At 44.7% G+C, this 25,476-nt stretch overlaps 1 protein-coding gene across 2 annotated transcripts in view; it reads left to right on the top strand.

The window, feature by feature from the left end:
- The window catches only part of LOC124555030 (ceramide synthase 6), a 119,118-nt gene that overhangs the window by 70,353 nt on the left and 23,289 nt on the right, over nt 1–25,476 (top strand). For both annotated transcript variants that reach the window (XM_047128788.1, XM_047128789.1), the window contains exon 4: nt 18,362–18,470. In XM_047128788.1, coding sequence (XP_046984744.1) covers nt 18,362–18,470 — 109 coding nt within the window. The remainder of the gene's footprint in view (nt 1–18,361; nt 18,471–25,476) is intronic.

Raw genomic sequence — 25,476 nt, forward strand, 5'->3', positions numbered from 1 at the left:
GCCCTCCCGCCAGGAGGAGATTCTTTTAACTCGGCTGCGTATTGGGCACTGCCTGTTTAGCCATTGTCACTTGCGAAGTAACTGCCCCACTAGTTTGTACACATTGCGCCCAAATTTTAACTGTCCGCCACTTCCTGCTGGAATGCCCTTTTTTTACCAATTTAAGTTCCAGCTTGGGTTTGCCATCTGATTTATCAGCCGTTTTAGCGAATGACGCGCAGGCTGTCGACCGCGTTTTAATTTTTATCCGCCGAAGCAATATGGCGAAGGCCATTTAATTTTTAGTTTTGGACCTCTATTTTTATATGATGTTCTTTTTAGCCCTTTTTCCACGTGCCTTGTTTAGCTGTCTCCTATTCTCTCAATTGGCACTGACACACAGTCGTTTCCCTCGTCTCTGTGTTCGTGTTCTCTAGTTTTGACTTGCGCGCATATGACCCCAGTTTATTGCGCCCTAAAACCAAACCTAACAAAACAAACCTAACTATATCCGAAAGGGAATGTCTCACGTGTCTAGCTCCAACAACCATCCGCGTTCAGAGTCTGCTAATTCCCGTCGTGCAGCCGTAATCACGGCGGAAACCTTTCCACATGATTCACGTGAGCACAAATGACAGCTCCGCCAATGCACTGCCTTTTTATACCTTGTGTACGCTACACTACCGCCATCCGTATATACGCATATCGCTAGCCCACGACTTTTGTCACCTCAGTGTAAAGCTGCTCGGAGAAATTCAAACTCTGTCTCCTCGTGAATTTGAGAGTTGCATCTTACAGCTTAGGGTACGATATTTGAGTTCTAAACTTCAGACACCACAAATATGAAAAATTACGAATTTCATGTTGCCTCGTGGTTCACTTGTTAGTTCTGATGTAACAAGAAATGAGGCACGTATAGCAATGGAACGGTGCAGCATCTATGACTGTACCCTGTGGGACATTTCACTTATGCAAATATTTTGTTTCTGTATGTTGACATGGTAGCCTTCAATCCATATATTTGTGCTAACAGATGAATTTATCATTTTTAAAAGTGTTAGATCTGGCATTAGTAAACACTTAACGATAAAGCACCATTGACGACCGTACATTGAAAATTAAGGTTTTACAATGCCTACATTGGTCACAAAGCAATTATTGCTTTATTTTGTGTGCAGCTCTTTACTACTGGAAAATAAAATTACCCGGTTCAGTTAATAATAAAATGTGCTGGTGACATGGAAATAATACTTATTTCAGGAATGTTATAGGCATTCTGAAAACTTGGCCACACACTTCGTTGAAAAAAGGAATGTAAACCAGAAGAAGAAATGTCATTCATTGATCTTATTGAAATTCGCATTAGTTCGAAATGAGGTAAACAACGGTGCTATCAAAATCTTTAATCTTTTACCAGTAGCGTTACTAGTATATGGCGTGCACTTGGCGCTATTTCGTGTGCACGCATTTCTGTGACATGGGAAAAAATGAATTTAGACAAGAAGAAAGGGGAACAGGGACAACAAAGTAGGAGGCAGTAAGAGTAGGGATGGGATTGGTGGTCACCAAACGCTGATAAGACCGTAGAGCGGCAGGGGCAGGATATGTATAATCTGATGGAATGAAAGGAAATTGTGGAGAGATTCGGATTGGAGTGTGTTGAGCTCGCCAAAACAAACGAGCAAACGTAACCGACATGTAAAAGAGTGTATTTTTTGTTGGTTTGTTTGTTATGGCTTTGCATTTGATTTGCAGTGATATAATGAAGGAATCGCATTATTGTTGCAAATGATACGACTTTGTATTGTGCATTTAGCACGTTTTGAATTTTGTCATAAACGAGGTATTATTAAAATGTGCATCCTCTACTTCATTGTAAAATCGTGTCGATACGAAAAAAATGGAATAAACAGGTCAACCAGCTGAGAAGATTAAACAAAGTGGAAGTATGCTCTGGACGCCAGTTACCCTAGTTACGCCGCTACATTTTATCTAGTAGTACGGTACAGTATAAAAACCAGAGTTAAACTTGAGCGTAAAAATTTTCTTACTGGCAGCTAATAGTCAGTTAAACAATATTTATTTACTAGCTTGTAGCGCGTAAAACAACAGTATATTGTAACAGTGTGTGTTACACGACTGCCTATAATTGCCGCATGAGCAGGCTACGAGGATATCTGTGGGCTTGCGCATTGCGAACGACTCCAATTTATATGAAGTGAAATGTAATAGTACAAGGCTGAATGTAAACCTGTGTTCTGAATTTGGATCGATATTACCATCATTCCCTTATTTCTGACGTATCGAGGTGACGCGGTAGTTAACGGAATTCGCATTCGGGAGAGCGAGGATCAATTCCTCAGTGAGACTATCCAGATTTATCTTTTCCTGGCTTCAGAAAAGCACTTAAGACGAATGCTGGAATTGTTGGATTGAAAAGGGCACGGTCGATCCTTATCATTTGGGCAATCCGAGCTTGTACTCACGCTCTAATGACTACTCATGGACTGGACGTTAAACCAACCACCCTTCCTTTCTGCTCTAAACAATTAAGAAAGTACAGATTGTTTCGGTATGGATTTAGTTTCATGCCCGTATCATTTCAGTATTAACTTCTTACTGATGGTTTTCTTTTTTTTATCTGCTGTAAACGTTTCTGTAAGTATCCCTGTTTGAATGGGAATTGTAACTTAGAATGTAAATTGATAACTTCCCTAGTACTCCAGTATGTTGTATGAAAGCTCTCTAGAATATTAAGTACAGAATGATTAAACGCATAAGAAATTCTCTGCTGTAATGTTCAGGTAGAAATCGTCTGTTGAGAAGACAACCTACTGGCTGTGGTGGCAGATGATTTCTACATCTACAGCCATACTCCGCAAGCCACCTGACGGTGTGTGGCGGAGGGTACCTTGAGTACCTCTATCGGTTCTCCCTTTTATTCCAGTCTCGTATTGTTCGTGGAGAGAAAGATTACCGGTATGCCTCTGTGTGGGCTCTAATCTCTCTGATTTTATCCCCATGGTCTCTTCGCGAGATATACGTATGAGGGACCAATATACTGCTTGACTCCTCGGTGAAGGTATGTTCTCGAAACTTCAACAAAAGCCCGTACCGAGCTACTGAGCGTCTCTCCTGCAGAGTCTTCCACTGGGGTTTATCTATCATCTCCGTAACGCATTCGCGATAACTAAATGATCCTGAAACGAAGCGCGCTGCGCTCCGTTGGATCTTCTCTATTTCTTCTATCAACCGTATCTGGTACGGATCCCACACTGCTGAGCAGTATTCAAGCAGTGGGCGAACAAGCGTACTGTAACCTACTTCCTTTGTTTTCGGATTGCTTTTCCTTAGGATTCTTCCAATGAATCTGTCTGGCATCTGCTTTACCGACGATCAACATTATATGATCATTCCATTTTAAATCACTCCTAATGCGTTCCCAGATAATTTATGGAGTTAACTGCTTCCAGTTGCTGACCTGCTATATTGTAGCTAAATGATAAGGGATCTATCTTTCTATGTATTCGCAGCACATTACACTTGTCTACATTGAGATTCAATTGACATTCCCTGCACCATGCGTCAATTCGCTGCAGATCCTCCTGCATTTCAGTACAATTTTCCATTGTTACAACCTCTCGATACACCACAGCATCATCCGCAAAAAGCCTCAGTGAACTTCCGATGTCATCCACAAGGTCATTTATGTATATTGTGAATAGCAACGGTCCTATGAGACTCCCCTGCGGCACACCTGAAATCACTCTTACTTCGAAAGACTTCTCTCCACTGAGAACGACATGCTGCGTTCTGTTATCTAGGAACTCTTCAATCCAATCACACAATTGGTCTGATAGTCCATATGCTCTTATTTTGTTCATTAAACGAGTGTGGGGAACTGTATCGAACGCCTTGCGGAAGTCAAGAAACACGGCATCTGCCTGGGAACCCGTGTCTATGGCCCTCTGAGTCTCGTGGGTTTCACACGATCGTCTTTTTCGAAACCCATGCTAATTCCTACAGAGTAGATTTCTAGTTTCCAGAAAAGTCCTTATACTCGAACATAATAAGTGTTCCAAAATTCTACAACTGATCGACGTTAGAGATATAGGTCTATAGTTCTGCACATCTGCTCGACGTCCCTTCTTGAAAACGGGGATGACCTGTGCCCTTTTCCAATCCTTTGGAACGCTACGCTCTTCTAGAGACCTACGGTACACCGCTGCAAGAAGGGGGGCAAGTTCCTTCGCGTACTCTGTATAAAATCGAACTGGTATCCCATCAGGTCCAGCAACCTTTCCTCTTTTGAGCGATTTTAATTGTTTCTCTATCCCTCTGCCGTCTATTTCGATATCTACCATTTTGTCATCTGTGCGACAATCTAGAGAAGGAACTACAGTGCAGTCTTCCTCTGTGAAACAGCTTTGGAAAAAGACATTTAGTATTTCTACCTTTAGTCTGTCATCCTCTGTTTCAGTACCATTTTGGTCACAGAGTGTCTGGACATTTTGTTTTGACCCACCTACCGCTTTGACATAAGACCAAAATTTCTTAGGATTTTCTGCCAAGTCAGTACATAGAACTTTACTTTCGAATTCATTGAACGCCTGTCGCATGGCCCTCCTCACATTACATTTCGCTTCGCGTAATTTTTGTTTGTCTGCAAGACGTTGGCTATGTTTATGTTTGTTGTGAAGTTCCCTTTGCTTCCGCAGCAGTTTCCTAACTCGATTGTTGTACCACGGTGGCTCTTTCCCATTTCTTACGATCTTGCTTGGCACATACTCATCTAACGCATATTGTACGATGGTTTTGAACTTCGTCCACTGATCCTCAACACTATCTGTACTTAAAACAGAACTTTTGTGTTGAGTCGTCAGGTACTCTGAAATCTGCTTTTTGTCACTTTTGCTAAACAGAAAAATCTTCCTACCTTTTTTAATATTTCTATTTACGGCTGAAATCATCGATTTAGTAACCGCTTTATGATCGCTGATTCCCTGTTCTGCGTTAACTGTTTAAAGTCCGCAGCTCGTGGTCGTGCGGTAGCGTTCTCGCTTCCCACGCCCGGGTTCCCGGGTTCGATTCCCGGCGGGGTCAGAGATTTTCTCTGGCTCGTGATGACTGGTTGTTGTGTGATGTCCTTAGGTTAGTTAGGTTTAAGTAGTTCTAAGTTTTAGGGGACTGATGACCATAGATGTTAAGTCCCATAGTGCTCAGAGCCATTCGAACCATTTGAAATGTTTCGAATAGTTCGGGTCTGTTTGTCATCAGAAGGTCTCATATGTTATCGCCACGTGTCGGTTCTCTGTTTAACTGCTCAATGTAGTTTTCAGATAAAGCACTGGATTCTTTGTCCCTGCCACCCGTTATGAACGTTTGAGTCTCCCAGTCTATATCCGACAAATCAAAATCTCCACCCAGAACTATAACATGGTGGGGAAATCTACTCGAAATATTTTCCAAATTATCCTTGAGGTGCTCAGCCATAACAGCTGCTGAGCCAGGGGCCTATAGAGACATCCAATTACCCTGTCTGAGCCTGCTTTAACCGTGACATTCACCCAAATTATTTCACATTTCGGATCTCCGTCAATTTCCTTCAATACTATTGCACTTCTTATCGCTATAAACACGCCTCCCCCTTCACTGTCCAGCCTCTCTCTGCGGTATACATTCAAATCTGAGTTTAGAATTTCATTATTGTTTACGTCTGGTTTCAGCCAACTTTCTGTCCCTAGTACTATGTGGGCATTGTGACCGTTTATTGATGAGAGCAGTTCTGGGAGCTTTCTATAGACGCTCCTGCAGTTTACTATTAGCACATTAATATTGTTATTCCCTGTTGCATTTTGCCTACTCCTACCTTGCATCTTGGAGGCTTAAGAGCGTCAAATAATATAAATTAATAAAAATAGTTAAATGGGGATTTATAGTTTGGTGCAGATTTTTCTACAGATGATAGAAAAATGTCGCTGCTCAAATCAGTGTATGCCTCTTATCGCTTCATCGTTTGCCGAATATTTCAATTTTTTTATATTCTTAGCACGATTTTATGACATAGATTTATTCGTCTCCTCTGGTTGGCCTGCTTATTCCGTTTTTTCATATCAACATCATTTTACAGTGAAAAAAGGGTGCACATTTCAATAATACTTCGTCTATGACAAAATTCAAAACGTTGTAAATGCACAGTACAAAGTCGCATACTTTGCAACAATAATTAGATTTCTTCATTATATCATCTCTGTGAGCAGTGTTCCTGTTAAACATTAGACTGATGTAGCACTGAATCATAGTCGCAACTCTTTCACTCGAACTTAACATAGAGGCTCTAATTATCGTACAAAAGGTGAACTTATTTGCGTGTTTTGTGTCATCTGTGACTGCTGCTGCACTGTTTGCACCGTAGAACGTATAAACAAACATTATTTAGATCAGCTACATTATTGTTGTAAAGCAATTCTCATCAAAGAGCCAATACTTACAGGCACATTGCGGAACGGCGCCTCTGGCCGGATATGTATCGATCTTACTATTAATTGATAACGTACATAAATTAGTATGTTATGACCCCCCCCCCCCCCCCCCCCCCAATAAACTAGCTGTGTTAAGGGCACGATGAGTTGGCAGACAGCCCTTCAAGTACTAATTGTGAAAGTTCACCTCACCGCTTCAGATTGCTGCCATCCTCAGCGAGCCCGAAGTTACGACACTAACTGCCTGACAAAGTGTTGTTGTGTTGCCTGTGAGAGCGGAAGATTAGCAACAGTAATTGTACTTCCATTTAAATGTATTATACAATATGTCGCGGTAGCAGATGTACTAAATGTTTTGAATGTCGTTTTTCTTCTGCTGATTGCATTCTATTACAGGGGCCTTAATTTCATATTGCTTGGCACAAGTATGTACCGCATTTGACGATGACCGCCTCTCTAATGCACATTCACGAATCCACGCTATTTCCGTCTTAGAATGTGTTACCGCAGCGAACTCATCGGTGCGAGTCGCCAGCGGCCTTGAGCTGTCAGTACTGGAAGACAAAACAGTAAAACATTCCTCCGCTCACATCCTCTAACCCGACTACTTAACCCTCTGCCCCTCAGGTAAGTGGCCGAATTTACTTAGCGCACGGCCAAATTCACCAATGTCAATTACAAAGTTACAATTAAACACAGCTTAAAATATCACTGTGTATATAGGTATTGTTGTTTGTTAATGAGCGGGAAAACTATACTGTTAAGAAGGCCGTGACATTAGTTAACGTTTTTGAATTCGGCCGTTGATAGCTAGATGATTGTTATAAAATACGACCGATAACAGTGGGCCACGCGAATACTTGGTTTGGGCAGCGGTTCGTGTCCCCGGCCTCTACCCAGGTTTAGGCTATCTGTGCTTTTGCTAAATCACTTAACACGAATGCCAGGATAGTTTCTTTGAAAGGACAAGTTCTCAATACGAGCATGTGCTCAATCTCTAATAGCCTTGTCATTGACGTTAAATCCTCATCGTCCTTCCTTTCTTCGATATTGCAGTGACTCTAGATTGCCTGTAGTAAAAGGATAGGTACGGGGGAGGGCAAGCAGAGATACAAAACGGATTTTATTCAAAGTTCTCTGTGGCAGACTCCTGTGCGCTGCCTGAAACTGCTGGAAGAGGAAAATCGTTGTAAAAACTTCACACAACCTAGTATGTCATTTGGTCTAGGAAATATTGACTAATATAGACTGTTCATGATGGTAGTGGACACAAGCGTTTTGGCTTATCATCTGAAGCATGTTCTACTTTTAATTTCGAAGTAACGCTAAGAAATTAGTTTCTCGTCCTCCTCCCTACCCCTCTGTTACTCCCTCCATTTCATTAGCCCTGACATTTCATTATTATGGCAATATTCGTGCAAAATTGACTGTTCCACTGCCTGCTATAGCAAAATCGTAAGCTATAGCAAAATCGTAGTACATTTCGTCTGGAGTGGATAAACGTTTGTAGGAAAGATATGAACTCGTACACTTGGTGTACGCACATCTACAATGGCGGTAGAATAGCATACACGAGGTATAAAAGGGCATTGTATTGGTGGAGCTGTCATGTGTACTCGGGTAATTCATGTGAATACGTTACCAACATTATTATGGCCGCACGACGAGAATAAACACTCTGGACGCAGAATGGTCGTTAGAGCTAGACGCATGGGACATTCCATTTCGGATATCGTTACGGAATTCAATATTCTTAGATCTACAGTACCAAGTGTGTGCCGAGAATACCAAATTTTAGCCATTACCTCTCACCACAACAACGCAGTGGCCGACGGCCAACACTGAACGACCGAGAGCAGCAGCACCTGCGTAGAGTGGACATTGCTAAAGGACAAGCTACTTGCGTAAAATAACCACAGAAATCAATGTGGGACCTGCGACGAACGATCCGTTAGGATAATGCGGCGAAATTTGGCGTTAATGGACCATGGCAGCAGAGTGCCTTTGTTAACATCACGACTCGTAACCTTATCAGTTGGACTCTAGACGACTGGAAAGCCGTGGCCCAGTCGGATGAGTCCCGCCTTCAGTTGGTAAAAGCTGTTGGTAGGGTTTGAGTACGGCGTATACTTCACGAAGCCATAGACCCAAGTTGTCAAAGGCACTGTGCAGGCTGGTGGTGGCTCCATAACGGTGTGGGCTGTGTTTACATGGAATGGACTGGGTCCTCTGGCTCAACTGAGCCAATCATTGACTTTAAACTAAATGGTTACGTTCGGCTACTTTTATACTATTTGCAGCCATTCATGGACTTCATGTTCCCAAACAGCGATGGAATTTTTATGGATGACAGTGCGCCGTTTCACCACAGTTATTCACGATTGTTTTCAAGAACATTCTGGACAATTCGAGCGAATGATTTGGCCACAAAGACCACCCGTCGTGAATCCCATGGAACATTTATACAACATGATCGAGAGGTCAGTTCTTGCACGATATCCTGCACTGGCAACACTTTTGCAAATATGTAATGCTATAGACGCAGCATGGCTCAGTATTTCTGCAACGGATTGCCAGTGACTGGAGTCCATGCGACGTCGAGTTGCTGCACTGCGCCAGGTAAAAGGAGGTCCGACACGATATCAGGAGGTATCCGATGACTTCTGTTGCCATAGTGTGTATTAGTTATGGACTAGAGATCAACAAAGTCCACCATTTCCTAGTAGTATCATCTGGTTTACTGCCGGATCCTAAAATCAAAAGAGTTAATATTTTGGTGATCCATCTGTCCGCATTCTTCAGGAGAGAGGTGGCGGCGGTTGCTGCAGCTGCTGCTAAAAATTGATGCCAAAGTTGCAATTCGTCATCCTGCCCCCGTACCGTACATGCCACATGCGCCGCCAATAACTGTTGCTGGCGCAAAGGCTGGGTTTGGTGGCGCCGCTCTTGGTAGAACGGCGCGCTCAAAGACGATCTTCAAACACTCAGGCAGGACGTGCTAATGAATGTTGTGTTTTAATGGAATATAATACAGTGTTTCATGTACTACTAAGTTGAAAACCGTTGTCTTTATTAATCGTTTGCCGGCCAACCTAATTTCACTGGCTCCTTTATAAACACTGTTCCAAATACTGGGAGACTGGCAAGTACTAGGGTCTCGTCAAATTTCGTCTCGTGTCCCCAGTTTAAACAATGTCTAGCTACCGCCAGGTTTCCATGCTGTTACAGCCCCATTGCGACGGCCACATTCTGCGCTCCTGTGCTGAACCGTGTGAATCGAAAGTCCGATATAAGCCTTCCCAGATTGACGTGGAATTTTATGTATGCCAGGCTTCCGAAGTTCCTAATCGCCCTGTTCCTGGGGACACCTCGTTATTGTAGTAACCTTTAGTGCCAGGAGGAACGGTATTTGTGCCTTGATGACGCTGAGAGTTATGCCAGCAGTAGTACAGCTATTGGCAGGCTCGCCTAAGCCAGACAGGCCTCAATAGAGGAGCGTGAAGAAGTGCGTCCCACAGACTAGGGAAGGAAGGGCTGTGGTTTTTCCCAGGGAGCACTGCCAACAGTGGAGGAGTACTGGTACGTCTACCCCGGGTTTCCCAAGCCGGGGACCAGCCAGTGCGAACGGACCTCTTTCACCGTAAACTCTGGGCATACTTCAGAGACCATCGTTATGTGCGGTAGTGGAACATTGCGTGTTTCCGAGAAATAGGACCTTGGCTTCACTGTCTGGACAGTGAGGAAGGTATAGCCTGTCTGTAAACTCAAGAGCGAGCAGCGCTTCTGGTGGGGGAAGTGCCCTTTCGCGGAAGAACCCTGCCACCGGCCTACAGGGGCACCCAAAATTTGTTGCCCGTTACTTGTCTAGCAGTGTAGATCGGCGTGCAGTGATATACGTCGTGTCTGTTCGTGGCATCTTAGTTGCCAGTGTCAGTCAGTTGACTTTGTGTACTCACTGATATACTTCAATATCCGGAAGTGATGGATAGTCGCCCTGCATTGCAAGAAAAATGTGCAGAATACGAAGGAGGGGAGGTACTTGCGGAGTAACGAGCGTTCGATCGTCTCTAACGTTATTACAGCGTGTGTTAAGGAGGCGACACAAAAAGGACTGTTGGCTAATATTTCCAGCCCCAATCAAAGGGCTACAGCTTATGCAAACGCCAGCCTCGCCACAATAGGACGCATGGTTTACTGGAATCGCCGCGAAGGAAAACTAGCCTGACTCTGCTCATACACTATAAAGTTTCTTTTGGTAGAAATGTACTACATGGTAGTAGAAGTGTTAAACAGTTTTCGAAGATAAATACAAATGTGGTCCAAAGCAATAAACATCTTTATCACTAGTTGTACAAAATCAGGAATAACTTGAGAACTTCATGGTAAAATCAATTAACTTTTCGCTAGTAGAACGTGATTCAATCACGTAAAACCTTTGGTGCTTATAGAACAGCAACATTAGAATGTATTCTGTCACTAAAACTCTATCTCGGTTACTATTCACATGATTCTAAGACATATTGCTCAAAACATGCGTCCAATAGCTATTCTAAACACTGCTGAAATTCCTTTCCAAACATGTATACCGATTCTGGACTTCTATGTAAAAAGCTTGACATTCGAGGTGCGTTCAAATATTAATTTTTATTTTTTGGTAAGAACTTTACTTGTTCATCTACAACAATGTTATCCTCTTCAAAATATTTCCCATTACATGCTATGCACTCATGCCAGTGCTTTTTCCAATGCCCGAAACACTTTAGAAACTGTTTCCTCTGGATAGTTCAGAGGTCTCTTAACTGTGCATTTTTAATCTCGTCCATTCTTGTGAAACCGCCGTCCTTTACGGCCTGCTTTGAAATATTTATACCACTTGTATGCTCTTGGTTTACTCATAAGAGACGCACCTAAAGAAATATTTAACATTTCTTAAAATTTGATACTTTATTCCATTCTTATAACAAAATTTAGTACAAATTCTCTAATCTATTTTTATACAAACAAATAATAGTTGATGCTACCAAAACTTATGTAACCTTTTTGACAGCTGACAGCAGTGTAAATACCCAGTATGCATAACATTGTACAAATACTTTTCAGACATGTTTACGAAGACAGTGACAAAAAGGTAGTGCAAATCGAACTAATACAACACATGAAATTATAAATTTCTGGTTACTTTTTAAACACTCTTCGTGGTGCAAGTTTCAATGCAGCCCTTGAAAGAAAACTTCTACCTTTTAATAGACACACAAAGTAAGAACAAGCCTCAAATTCTACAGATTGATTGCACTATATCTGGTTCGTCTTATGACTAGAGGAACATACATTAACATGAATAGGCATTCGGTTCTATGTTTGTAGTAGAATCCTGACTTCCGTTCTTATGTTAATATTATTTACTCTATAATGTTTTTTTTCCGAAGAAGCTATCGTCTTTTGTATTCATTATGGTTTTAACGCATTTGTCTAAAAATAGACGCAGCAGCCGGGACGTATCTGTACACGGCGTCGCCACAGATTTCAAGTGCGCGCCGCGGCATGGCCGGTACTACGTTGTGAAACAGCCTGTAGAAGCGCCCTGTGATGTAGCAGGGTAGGCAGAGTGGGAACTCGCTAGCTCGCTCTTCAGTTTACCGACAGACCATACACGCCTCTACAATAAAAAAAAAAAAACAATCTTAATCTCAAGGTGTGCTACGAGCTGACGAAGTGAATGGCTGTTGAGGTAAAATAGTCTCTAGTACGCAACCTCTGGAGCACTGGCCGCCACCAGATGTATAAAATGGAGATGGACCCTGAGAAGTTACGTGAAAAACTGAAAATTGTGGGTGTCACGGAACTAAATAACTATAGGAGGTGAGTCAATGGCACATTGAGAAAAACTGAAGCATTTATTCGAACTTTAAACTCTCCGGAGCTACCTAAACATATTCTTGCAGGCTATATCTGTCGTAAAGTTCGACTGTTTGTTCCCAATCCAATACGATACTTCAGATGTCAAAATATTTGGAGGTACTACTATGGCATGTAACAGGAGGGTAGTGTGTGGAAATCGTAGAGTCTCAGCTCATGAATCAGTTGATCTTGTACACTTCCTGTGAAGTGTATAAACTGCTCTGGGGATTACGCAGTATGCAACAGGAAGTGTGGAGTTTATAATGAGGAAAGGAAAATTCAGGAACTGAAAGCTAAGAGATGGTGAAGTTAAAAAGTTTTGAAGTTTATGCAACCTCCAGTGTTGACTACTTTTTCTACATTGGCGTTTAAGAAGCCAGTCGCCATGTGTAATGCTGCCACATAAACCCAGACAACAGAGTCAAGTAAGACTACGTGCGCTTGTCAGTATACTTGTGGGTGGGGGGGCTACATTTAAACACGAAATCATTTTGAAGCCATTGACGAGGTACTTGAAACCTCAGCCACATACTGATGCACACCATCAAATGCCCACTAAAAGCCGCCCTCTCTACGTACGCAAGCAGCTCCTCCCATAAGTAGGGAAGAACGATTCACAAAAAGTGTCTTAAAATCGAAGAAAGTGGCAGCTAAACCTTCCGCTCGGCGAGCGCTCTCCTTTTCAAGATGGTGGTTTTATTGTCGAGTATATTGATATCCACATGGAAAAACTGGAAAGCTGGGCACCGTCTAACGTCCCCTCTGACCTCTCAGGTAAATCACTGCTACCAAGGATGAACAAGAAGGACCACCACCACTAATTAATGGTTCCCTCAGGGATTACTGTGTAGGATTGGAATTAAATGGATACCGATCGCATTTGGAAGAATTGCAGCTCCTGACCAAGAAGAGACCATTATGCACCTGCTACAAAGAAACTCATTTCAAAGCCGCCGCCAGAACTGCATTAAGAGGCTACCACTCCTACAGGAAGGATGATGTTATTGAAGACAGGGCTAAGAGTGGAGTGCCTGTTTCCGTCAATTACAGATGCCATTCCTTTCCTGTCCCTCTTACCTCGCTTATACAAGCAGTTGCAGTGGAAGTTCATACCAGTTAAACCCACCGTTTGTTCTTTATATCTTCTACCTCATGATCCGTTGGATGCAGATACACTGACGGAACTCTCCCTCCTCGAAGAGGAGGGGGGGGGGGGACACTTCAAATTCTGGTCAGATGTCACTCTTCTCCGCGGCTGCAGGGTCATCTTCAGCCGTTGACCTTTGTTTTTGCTCCCCAGCTACTGCAGACTTAATTCAGAGGGAAATGGTCATAGATTTGTATTCCAGTCACCAGTTTCTCGTGTGGATTCATCTGCTAACTCAGACGGTGGTTGACAGGAGACTGTGAAGATGAATTGTTCAAAGGGAAATTGACTGCAATATAGTCAGCAGGCCATTTTCGAACGACAGGATTGTGCCCACATGATGGACCATATCACTGTGATATCCAGTGAGCTCCTACAGATTCCATTCCTTAGTGTGGCAACCACCTCAGACAGCAGCCTGTCCTTGGTCGAATGACGAATGTTGCTCGGCAAACTGTATAGATCTACAGAAAAAACTTTGTGCCTTCAGATCTGTGAGAGATTGAGCAAGGAGAGTGACAACAGAAAAGGAACTCGAAGCAATTAATGACTTCCATTGATCGGTCCACTTCCACTGCATAAGGCGAGGGCAGTATCTGTGCAGCTGTACAGCATATAGCGGCAGCCATTCTTTGGCAGCCAGCGAAGCCATCCCCTCTTCCTCGGGATTCCCCCTTCAGAAAACGGTTCCCTGGTGGAGCCCAGATATCACTGCGGCCATTAGAGATCATAAGTGGGCTCTCCAACACCATAAGCGGCACCCTTCAGTGGTGCACGTCAATTCCTTTAGATGGCTCCGCGCCCACGTCCGCTACCTCATAAAACGACGAAAGCAAAAATCCTGTGAACGGTACGTTTCCATCATTGGATCACGTCTCTCTCCATCACAGGATCCATCTTTTACTACCCGCCACTTGGACCCGTACTGAAGTTAATGCAGATGAGTAGGAGAGGCAAACCGGTAATGTTCGGGTACAGTATATTAGTAGTTTCCTGCATTGCAGTATCACGTCGCTTAAATATATGGGCGTAACGTTGCAAAGCGATATGAAATGGAACGAGCATGGGAGGCGGGCCAGTGTGGCCGAGCGGTTCTAGGCGCTTCAGTCTGGAACCGCGCGACCGCTACGGTCGCAGGTTCGAATCCTGCCTCGGGCATGGATGTGTGTTATGTCCTTAGGTTAGTTAGGTTTAAGTAGTTCTAAGTTCTGGGGACTGTTGACATCAGATGTTAAATCCCATAGTGCTCAGAGCCATTTTTGAGCATGGGAGGACTGTGGTAGGAAGGCGAATGATCGACTTCGCTTTATTGGAAAAATTTGAGGGAAGTGTGGTTCATCTGTAAAAGAGACCGCGTATAGGACGCTAGTGCGACGTATTCGTAAGTCGTAGTAATGTGTGTGGGATCCGTACCAGGTTGGATTGAAGGGACGTATCGAAGCAATTCAGAGGTGGGCTGCTAAATTTGTTAGGTGAGAACAACACGCAAGTGTTACGGGCTTGCTTCGGGAACTCAATTGGGAATCGCTGAAGGGAAGGCGACGTTGTTCTTTTTGAGGAACACTATAGAGAAAATTTAGAGAACGATTCTACTGCCTCCAACATACCTTGCGCATAAGGACCACGAAGATAAGATACGAGAAACTAGCGCTTATACCGAGTCATATAGATAGTTTATTCCTCGGTGTGTTTGCGAATGTAACAGGAAAGAAATTGACTGGTAGTGGTACGGGTACCCCCTGCCACGCGTCGTACGGTGGATTGCGTGGTATTTATATAGATGTAAATGCAGGTTTAACTAGCATAAGGCGGTGTAGTTTCGCACCTAGTTAAGGTTGGTTAAACCCTTTCGGTATTTCACATACTGTGTGTCACTCTTCTCCCGAGAATTGTTGGAATGTCGCTTGCATTGACTCTGAGTCGCACTTCACTGAGTACCAAACACTTGTAAAACTCCCTCACAGCCAAAGATCAAACACTTCGCTCCTCCTTTGACGCTGTTTTATTTTCATATTTTGTTGCGATATGCTATTTTAATTGTCTGTTTCAACATTTGTAATGCCGCTCCCATGGCTTCTATGTGCTTCGTTCTTTCGGATAGAATACGGCTTGATATTGAAGCCTTTCCATTAAATGTGAAAGATCATCGTGAAGCTCCTATCTTCCACAATGTGTGAAAATGCATATTAGTTCCTTCTAACCACATCTGTCGGTCGCGGTGCTCTAGCAAAGCTTTTTGTTCGTAACTTCGATCTCTACCAATCCAGTACTTGGCCCTGCGATCTTGTCTCACCAAGAAAACCGGAAAAAGATTAAACAGAATTCCTCGCCCACCCACGGGAACGCACTTCAGATTCTTGTGGTCTTTCCGTACTTGAAAAGTAACTTTGTGTATCACGCAGGATCACTACTATCCTGGCTTCAGTTACACTTTAAAACAGCAATTCCGCCCTACACAGTCCTCGAGTTGTCACTTTAACTCCACGAGGGCTGCTGACTTCCTATTTCGCGAGCTCCCATAAAACATTCTCCGAATTTAACATCCGTGGCACCCAGGCAGTTTCGTTGGCAATTTTCCTCTCGCTCTAATAACCCCTGCAAAATGCTCTTCCTACAAGGGCGTTTCAAAAGTTTATTTTCAACAGATGTAGAGGAACAACTGGTATCTTGGGAAAATGACTCGCCGTGCGGCCAGCTCGTGTGTTAATCTCGCCTTGGCCATGGATGGAGGTTTCAAATGTGGCTCTTTGTATATATCATTTCACACACCGTACGACAATCTCGACTGGAGTACACCCGTCGAAATTTTGAGTGTAGCAGAGGTGAAGGTTACCTACAACTTGTACAGATATCAAATTGCAGTTAAGAGTCGAAGGACATGAAAGAGAAGCAGTTGTTGAGAAGGGACTGACCGTGTTGTAATCTGTCCTCACGTTAATTTGTACATTGTGTAAGCATTGAAGGAAACCCAACGAGAAGTATGGAAAGAGTATTAACTAAAATGTTGAGCTTTTGCCGATGACACTCTGATTCTGTCAGAGGCGGCAAAGGACTTGGGAGAGCAGTTGAATGGAATGGGTAGTGTCTTGAAAAGTGTTTGAGATGACCATTAACAAAAGTAAAATAAAGGGTGTGTAATATAGTAAAATTAAACCAGGTGATGCTCCAGGAATCAGGAAATGCCACTAAAAGTAGTACACGAGTTTTTCTGTTTGCATAGCAAAATGACTGACGATGGTCGAAGTACAGAGGATATAAAATGTAGACTTAGCAATAAGAAGAAAATCATTTCAGAAACAGAGGAATTTGATAGCATCTAATATAAATGTAAGTGTTGCGAAGCCCTAAAAGTGTGCGCCTGTAATGTAGCCTTAACCTTGTACGGAATTGAAGCGTGAGCAATAAATAGCTCATATAATAATCATTCGGGCCATCTTTCTTTGCTGTTAAAATTTTCCCAAATGTTAGTGTATTTTGCTCGGCATCGTGTGCTTAGTAGTTCTAGTCGATACTAGACAAACTGAAATAACTTCATATTTTGTAATTTTTTGGAAATAAGTTATTAATATATCAACAAATTCCAGTTAACCTCTCGCCCCTCGTAATGATTCTACTTGCACGTCTTGGTGAATCCGATTGTACTTTCTGATACACGTTCCACGTGTCGCGGAAAGTTATCACTCGTTCCATCTTGGGTTTCAACTAGCTATCGTGATGGTTTCTAGTATTTCGTGAGGGTGACTGCATTCCTGGTGGAGGTGCCTTTTGGGACTTGACTCCTGATCCTTAACTACGATTATTTTGGTATTCTCGCTGCCCAAATTTGATGTAAAGTTTGTTTTTTCAGACGGGAGGTTTCATTTATGAGCATTTTTCATCACATTTAAATATTTTTTTAAAAAAACTTTGGTAAATATCAAGCGTACTCTACCGACCAAGTGACCATATCCAGGGAATAGTGCGAGACTTACGTAAGCAGAACTATCATACAGACCTCACGTTTCGTTGTAGTTATATTTTTGCCAGAAACGCAAAACGGAAAAAAAATTGTAACGGGTTGTGGATTGATCACGAGGGTGGTGCGGTATTTACTGTGTGTGTTGAGTAATTGATTTCAAAAAGAAGCAAATGCTCTCTCTGTGGTCTTGAGATTAGTAAAAGTGTAGCGTTGTCAGTCGTCATGTTAGTAATCCAAGGGGCTAATTTATTCCCAGCTCAGTCATGTGTGTTGATGATTCTATACATGATTTTCCATATGGCAAAACTTCGTCGTAGCTGAAGCGCAATACCAAACACTTCTCGTTAAAACTAAAGTTAGCCTATAACTGGCTGGACTCGCTGATTCGCAAGATACAAGGTGTGCGACATCTTATGTGGCCATGTTTAATGTACATAAGAACTTCAGAAAATAAGTTACAGATGTAGCCTCACGCTAAGACCATTGCGCAACAATACTGGCGAATAGTCACAAGAGAGAACAAATTCCCGGTTCCCTGCAGACACAGAGCTGCTGCAGTACAGATGAACAGGTGCATCACAGTGTGCGATTCCAGTGGCGTGGCAGCTGGAAGCGTACTTCAACGTTGATGTACACGGGACAGTAAGATTCTTGTGGGCAAAGCATCTAAATTGGACCACAGATTCCACCGTGAAATTCTGGCGGCCCTTCGTGGCCCCCTTCCCCTCCCCTTCTCTGCGTCCCTGTCTAATGTCCAGTCCTAGATTAGTTTCACATCTCTGGTATTTTCTGCTGAAGATCTTACATTGAATTCGGTGCGCAGTGCTTGATCATAGAAGACTCAGTGTTTGTTGTGTGTAAGAGTGGAAGTAACTAAAGTTCTCTTTTTTTTTCTAGTTGGCGCTGGCTGTACTATACATATTCCTTTATCTATGGAATCTACTGCCTGTGGGATAAGCCATGGCTGTGGGACATAAACGAGTGCTGGTACACCTACCCTTACCAGGTTTGTACGTTCTCATTTAAGTCGTTGGCTGCACTGTCTTTCGTCCCGCTCGCTGCTTTCGCCACAATCTCTCCGCTTCACAGTTAGCTGCTTTTTAGGGGCACTCACTAAATAGCTTGCAGGTAGCTGTAAGTTGTTGGCACAAGAGTGCTTGGTTACGCGAAGTGCCAACGACCTCAAAATCGTCTTCCTGGAGATAATTTCGTCCCAGACTCTGGTTCACATTACCATTTGTTGAACACGTGACATACGCAGTGGTAAATGCATCCGAATAAAATGGTCTTTTTAAATGTGCGCGCGGAATTGCAACTAAATTCAACATTAAACACGAGGGCTTGTGGATTGTATGTGGCAAATAGCCAGAGTATGATGTGACATTTGTGAAAGTAAAAATTAGAAGCGTTCGAATTGCTTGCATTATCGTTTAAAATAAAGTTCTAAAATCTCAGAAGAGTGGTGTGTCTGCACAAGACATTTACGAGCCAGATTTTGGTTTGTTTGCCACAGCAGACAGCATTTTCGTCTTTTGAGTGTTATTTCTTTTATGAGTACATTTATTGTCTCCATTTTATTCCTGCGCGAAATCAATTTTCGGATCCAACGCCCCCTGCGAGTCCGGGAGTTAGAATAGGCCCAAGGTATTCCTGCCTATCGTAAGAGGAGACTAAAAGGAGTCTCTCACGTTTCGGCCTTTATGTGATGTTCCCCTGTAGGGTTTGACCTCCATTTCTGAAAATTTTCGCGAAGAGCGAGCCAATTGGGGAAGGACGCCTTACATGTCGCATAGTGTCCATCATGCGCTGAGACCTCTGGCATCCTTCGTCGACGTGGATCTGCACTTCGGATCATTCTCCAGCTGTTCGGCAAGGTCACCCTCCTGGGTGCGTTTTCCTCCATCCTCTGTGCAGTATCTCTTTCTGCACTGTCAACGATGATGAACTTCTTAGCTCGTTTGCACTTCATATCCAGCACGGTAGCCAGTCCATTGTGGTGGGGCCGCCATGTACCCTGTTGGTTGTAGCGCCCTGACCACACAGGGATCACTCTGCTGATGCCTGCGCCATTAACTCCCCACGTGTGTCAAGGAGTAGATGGCCGTCACCCTGGGGCATCGGGACTCCCAGCAATGGCCATCCTGTCATGTAGCCTTTGCTGCGGCTGGGTGGCGCCCGTGGGGAGGGCCCCTGGTGGGAGTGGGTGGCATCAAGGCTGATGACATGCCATGAAGCGTAGTACATCATCTCATGCTGGCGGTCAAACACCAGCAGTCTCTAAGCAGTTACGATCTAACTTTAATGCCAAGAAATACGACCACAAATGGCCCCCAGTACCTCATACGTACAAGAGTTGATGGGGAATATTTCTTGTCAGTGAAACCTCATTTTTTGTGTAGCATCTGGAGGACAAGTTTGGGGAGGTGGAGGGCTTGTCCAAAATGGGATTAGGGTCGGTCTTGATCAAAATGGCATCCTCTGCCCAGTCACGGGCACTACCCGCCTGTGACAAACTAGGTGACCTTTCTGTTTCCATGACGCCCCAGAAGAGCTTAAATATGGTCCAGGGTATCATATTTCACAGTGACCTTCTTTTGCAGTCTGACGATGAGCTGCACGCCGATTTAGAGCGGCAAGGTGTCCATTTCGTCCGGCGCGTCCACCAGCATCCAAGGGATAATCAGGTTGCCACCGGTGCCTTCATCTTTAACTTAAAGGGTGACACATTACCCAAGAAGGTCAAGGTGATGATCTACCACTGTGACCTACAGTCATATATTCCTCCCACAATGCGGATTGGACTGAGTGAAGGTTGGGAATTTGTATGGGTGCTGATAACCGCGCAGTTGAGCGCCCCACAAAACAATCATCATCATCCCCCGCCCCCCAATGCAGTGCTTTGAGTACTGGAAGTTTGGACATATGTCTTCTCGCTGTACTTCCAGCTTCACATTTCGGGATTGTGGATGTCCTTCACATCCCAATACTCCCTGTGTCCTGCCTCTTATCTGTATCAACTGTGGAGAGCACCATTCACCTTTCTCGCCAGACTGCAGGATTCTCCAGAAAGAAAGACAAATAATGGAATACAAGACACTGGACTGAGGCTACATTGAGGCTAAGAGAAAATGAGACACTATGTCTTGTGCATATGACGTCAACCTACGCCGCCACTATGACAACGATCCTACCATCTTCCGTTCTGCTGCATACAGTTGGCTCTGAGCCGTCAGACTCCAGCTGCTCCCTTGATGGTGGGAGGCACTTCCTTCCCTGTTGGTCGTACACAACCTACTCAGGAGCAACACCCCCCCCCCCCCCTCCCCAACCGTCGGGGACATCAGTCCCCACTTCTCAGCCGGAGAAGCGTAAGTCTTCTTTGGCTCCTCTGCCCACAAAGGGATCCATTGGGTCACTCCCTTCCCAGGTTCCTACCAGTGGCAAAGCTGACACCTGCCAGTGGCTGAAGCAACCACAGGTTGCTGGTTGTAGGGCTTCACGGTCATTCTCATTCCCTGAGACTGAATCAGTGAAGCCCTCCCAGCTGGACCAAGCTAAGGAGCAGCGAGAAAAACCTAAAAAGAAAAGACGCCAAAGAACCAAGGCACTGTGGTGGCAACCACACAATGACTACCTACAAGCTCTGTGTCTGAAGATGAGACGGAGATTCTGGCGTCCGCTGAGGACTTAGAGCTCGCTGAGCCCTCAGACACAATGGATGTTGATCGCACGATGACACCAGGTGACCTTGAGGTGTAGACTGTCTCGTTGTGTGTCTCACGCCTTCCCAGTCTCATGATCACGTAATCTTTCAGTGGAATTGCGTCGGTTTTTTCCACCACCTGGCTGAGCTACTGCAACTTTTACGCTTTACAACTGCTTTCTGCATTGCCCTCCAGGAAACTTGGTTCCCGGCAGTGCGGACCCCTGCCCTCCACCGCAGCTATAAGGGATATAACAGGAACTGTAGCGACTATAAAAGTGTCAGGTTGAGTTTGCATCTGTCAAAACTCGACCTCTGCCCCGTAAATGCAGGTGCCCCCACACATTTCAGTGTGGCACATGGCACATATTCGGCCATTGATCTCTCGGTTTACAGTCCTGGTCATCTCCTATCCATCCACTGGAGAGCACATGACGACTTATGTGTTAGTGACCACTTCCCCATCTTCCTGTCACTCCCACGGCGTAATGCTCATGGACGTCTACCCAGATGGGCTTTAAACAAGGCAGACTGGAAAGCCTTCACCTCTGCTGTCACCGCTTAATCTCCCCCACACGGTGCCATCGATGTTGTCGTTGAGCAGGTCACAACAACAATAGATTCAGAGGCAAAAAACGCGTTCCCTCATTCTTTATGGTGCCCCCGGCGAAAGACAGGCCCTCGGTAGTCTCCCACTACGATTCTGGGAGTTAGAATAGGCCCGAGGTATTCCTGCCTGTCGTAAGATGTGACTAAAAGGAGTCTCACACTTTTTGGCCCTATGAGTTCAGTAATGGCTTACTGCTGTGACATTAAACCGTACGTCCCTCCCCCTATGCGGTGTTTAAGTGCTGGAAGTTTGGGCACATGTCTTCCCGCTGCACTTCCAGCACCACATGTCAAGACAGTGGACGTCCACTGCACCCAGATACCCCATGTGCGCCACTTCCCACTTGCATCAACTGTGGAGAGTACCACTCCCCCTGCTCGCCAGACTGCCCAGTACTCCAAAAGGAGCGGAAAACCGTGCAGTACAAGACTCTGGACTGGTTGACTTACACAGAGGCTAAATGTAAATTCGAAAGATTACACCCCATTCAGTTGATGTCAACATGCTGCTGCTACTTCAGCATCGCCGACCCAAGTGCCAGTGGTTCCTCACTTTGTGCCACGAACAGTGGGCCCTCCGGTCTACCAGGATACATCTGCCCTGTTGGTGGTCGGGGTCAAATCTTCCTCCATTGCTCCCAAAGCACCTAGTTCGGGAGCGAGGCCCCCCCAAATGAAGGGGACATTGTCCCCTCCCCCCTGCCGGAGAAGCAACAGCCTCCTCTGGCTCGTCTCGTGTGGAAGTGGTCCCTTGGGGTCCTCTCTCCCAAGGTCTCCACTAATGCCATGGCGGACACTTGCCAGTGGCTCAAGGAGCCAAAAGCTGCTGGACAAAGAGCTTCACGGTCTTCCTCCACGCCTAAAGCTGCTTTAGGGAAATCTTCCCATCAAGCCGCTAAAGAGTAGCGGGAGAGCAAGCAAACTAAGTAGTAGTCTGCTAAGAAACAGGATCCTCTAGTGGCCACGACACCACCACTCCCTATCAATTCTGCATCTGAGGATGTGGTGGAGATCTTAGCATCCCCTGCATACCTGGATCACACTGATGCCTCATCCACCATAGAAATGGCTACAAAGACTCGATCAGTGGCAGCAGATGACGACCCTGAGGCATAACCTGCCTCCTTGTGCACTTCATGCATTCCCAGCCTCACGATAGCGTCATCCTCCAGTGGAATTGCGGCAATTTTTTCCACCACCTGGCTGAGCTACGGCAACTCTTAAGCTTTACACCTGGTTTCTGCATTGCCCTTCAGAAAACCTAGTTCTCGGAAATGTGAACCCCTGCCCTCCACAGCTGTAGGGGATATTACAAGAACTGTGGTGACTATTATAGTGTGTCAGGTGGAGTTTGTGTCTGTCCTGAACTCAGTATGCTGTGAACCTGTGCCCCTTCAAACCCTTCTTGAACCAATGGCTGTCAGGATATGGACGACGCAGGAAATAACTGTGTGCAAAATATATCTTCCTGCACATGGTGCAGTATCCCTGAGGCAGTGATGTCGAAGATTTACTGTCACAACTCGACGTCTGCCTCTTAAATATAGGTGGCCCCACGCATTTCAGTGTGGCACGTGGCACATTTTCAGACGTTGATATCTCATTTTGCAATCTTGGCCTTCTCCCATCTATCCACTGGAGAGCACATGACGATGTGTGTGGTAGTGACCACTTTCCCATCTTCCTGTCACTCCCCCAGTGTCATGCTCATGGACGTGTACCCAGATGGGCTTTAAGCAAGGCATCCTGGGAGCCTTCACCTCTGCTGTCACTGCTGAACCTCCCCCACATGGTGCCATCCATATTGTCGTTGAGCAGGTCACTGCAGTGATCGTTTTTGAGGCAGAAAATGTGATCCCTCATTCGTTAGGGTGCCCCCAGTGAAAGGCAGTCCCTTGGCAGTCGCTAGAAGTCGCTGAAGCAATTAAGGAATGTCGGCGAGCTCTACAGTGATATAAGCGGCGCCCTTCCATGTAGCACATCATAGCCTTTAAACGGCTCCGTGCCAATGTTCGCCGGCTTATCAAATGACAGAAACAAGAGTATTGGGAGAGATATGTATCTCCAAAACTAACCTGCATTTTTATGCCACAGTGTTTTTCTGCTTTGGGAGATGGAATGGCATAACAGTATGTACAACAAACTGTGTGTCATTAAGGAGGTTACGAATGTGTGGAAGTCTTCCATGTGGTCCTCTTGCAGGGAATCAGTTGTCGTCTGCCAGCTCCACAATGGCCATATGTGGCTAACGTATGGTTACCTCCTCCGTCGCAAGGACCCACCTGACGTCACTGTGGCCCACAAATGACGGTCATCCACCTGCTGGACTGCCCACTTTCAGCCACTCTGCAGTGGACTTTTAACTTTCCTGCGCACTTTTAACTTTACCAGCACGCTACCTTCGGTGTTGGGCGACAATGCCTCAAAAGCAGTTTTAGTTTGTTTTATTCATGAGAGCGTGTCTTATCATTTGATCTAAGTTTTAGCGCATGTCCTTTGTTCCTCTGTGTCCTCCATGCCATTACTTTTAGGATGGAAGTTTTAATGTGTTGCAGAGTTCTATTCTCATGGTCAGCCAGCCATGGTATTTTGCTCTCTTGTTTTGATCTCTTCTTCGTGTTCCTTGCATCTGTCTGTGGTTTTCTCATCCGATTTTGTCCATTTTAGTGTTTGTTGCCCTTCTGTCATTCTTGTGGTTTTTTCCTTTTTCCAGCTGTTTTTTGTGTGCCTCGATTATTTTATTCCCACCCTCGTGGAATTATTTTCATCAGAATGAGGGGCTGATGACCTAGCAGTTTGCTCCCCTCCCCCCTCCCCCCGCCCTCCTCCTCCTCCTCCTCCTCCTCCTCCTCCTCCTCCTCCAAGCAAACCAACCCAGCAGACCCAACATTTGGGTTTTCTTTTTCTTGTATGTAACTCTTGCCTCAGTTCTAATGCCATAACCTAGACTATAATATCAATACAGGTACCCTCCTGAATCATCATTTGACATAATATTGAGAACTTTGCTACTCGGTAGAATTTGTAGCGTTCTGTGTGAACAGTAGCTCACGGTGCCACTGCAGTACGTGACGAACCGTGACTGCACTTAAGTTGCATGCATAGATTATAAACAATATAGGCCGTGGTCGCCTGTATCTCTGTAGTGTTGAGGTTTGAATCTATGAGTAGTACCCAAGTCATGTGATTTGGGCCAGTAAGCAGAATTTCTGTACCAAGCGAGATGGTGCAGTGGGGTTAGCACACTGGACTCGCATTTGTGAGAACGATGGCTCAAACCCACATCCGACCATCCGGATTTAGGTTTTCCGAGATTTCCCTAAATCGCTCCAGCCAGTTGTCGGGATGGTTCCCTTGAAAGGGCACATCTGATTTCCTTCCTCATCCTTGACACAATCCAAGCTTGGGCTCGCTCTCTCATGATGTCTGTATAGACTGGATGTTAACCCAATCTTACTTCCTTCAGAATTTCTGTTATTACACGCACAGAGTGGAGCTGACAGTTTTTCTTATTTATACCTGAATCGTGCACTGATTTTCACCATAAAATAACTTTCACTGTTGCTGTTACACTGTAGTAGTGCAATTACTCAAATTTCTGTGAAATTCCTAATGTTAATGCGATGATTATCGTTTTTATATGTTGCCAGGTGGAATGTACTGACAGTTATTTTTACAGGCAACAGAATTAAAACTCTTG

Source organism: Schistocerca americana, chromosome X (genome assembly GCF_021461395.2).
Source record: "Schistocerca americana isolate TAMUIC-IGC-003095 chromosome X, iqSchAmer2.1, whole genome shotgun sequence".
Classification (NCBI taxonomy): Eukaryota; Metazoa; Arthropoda; class Insecta; order Orthoptera; family Acrididae; genus Schistocerca; species Schistocerca americana.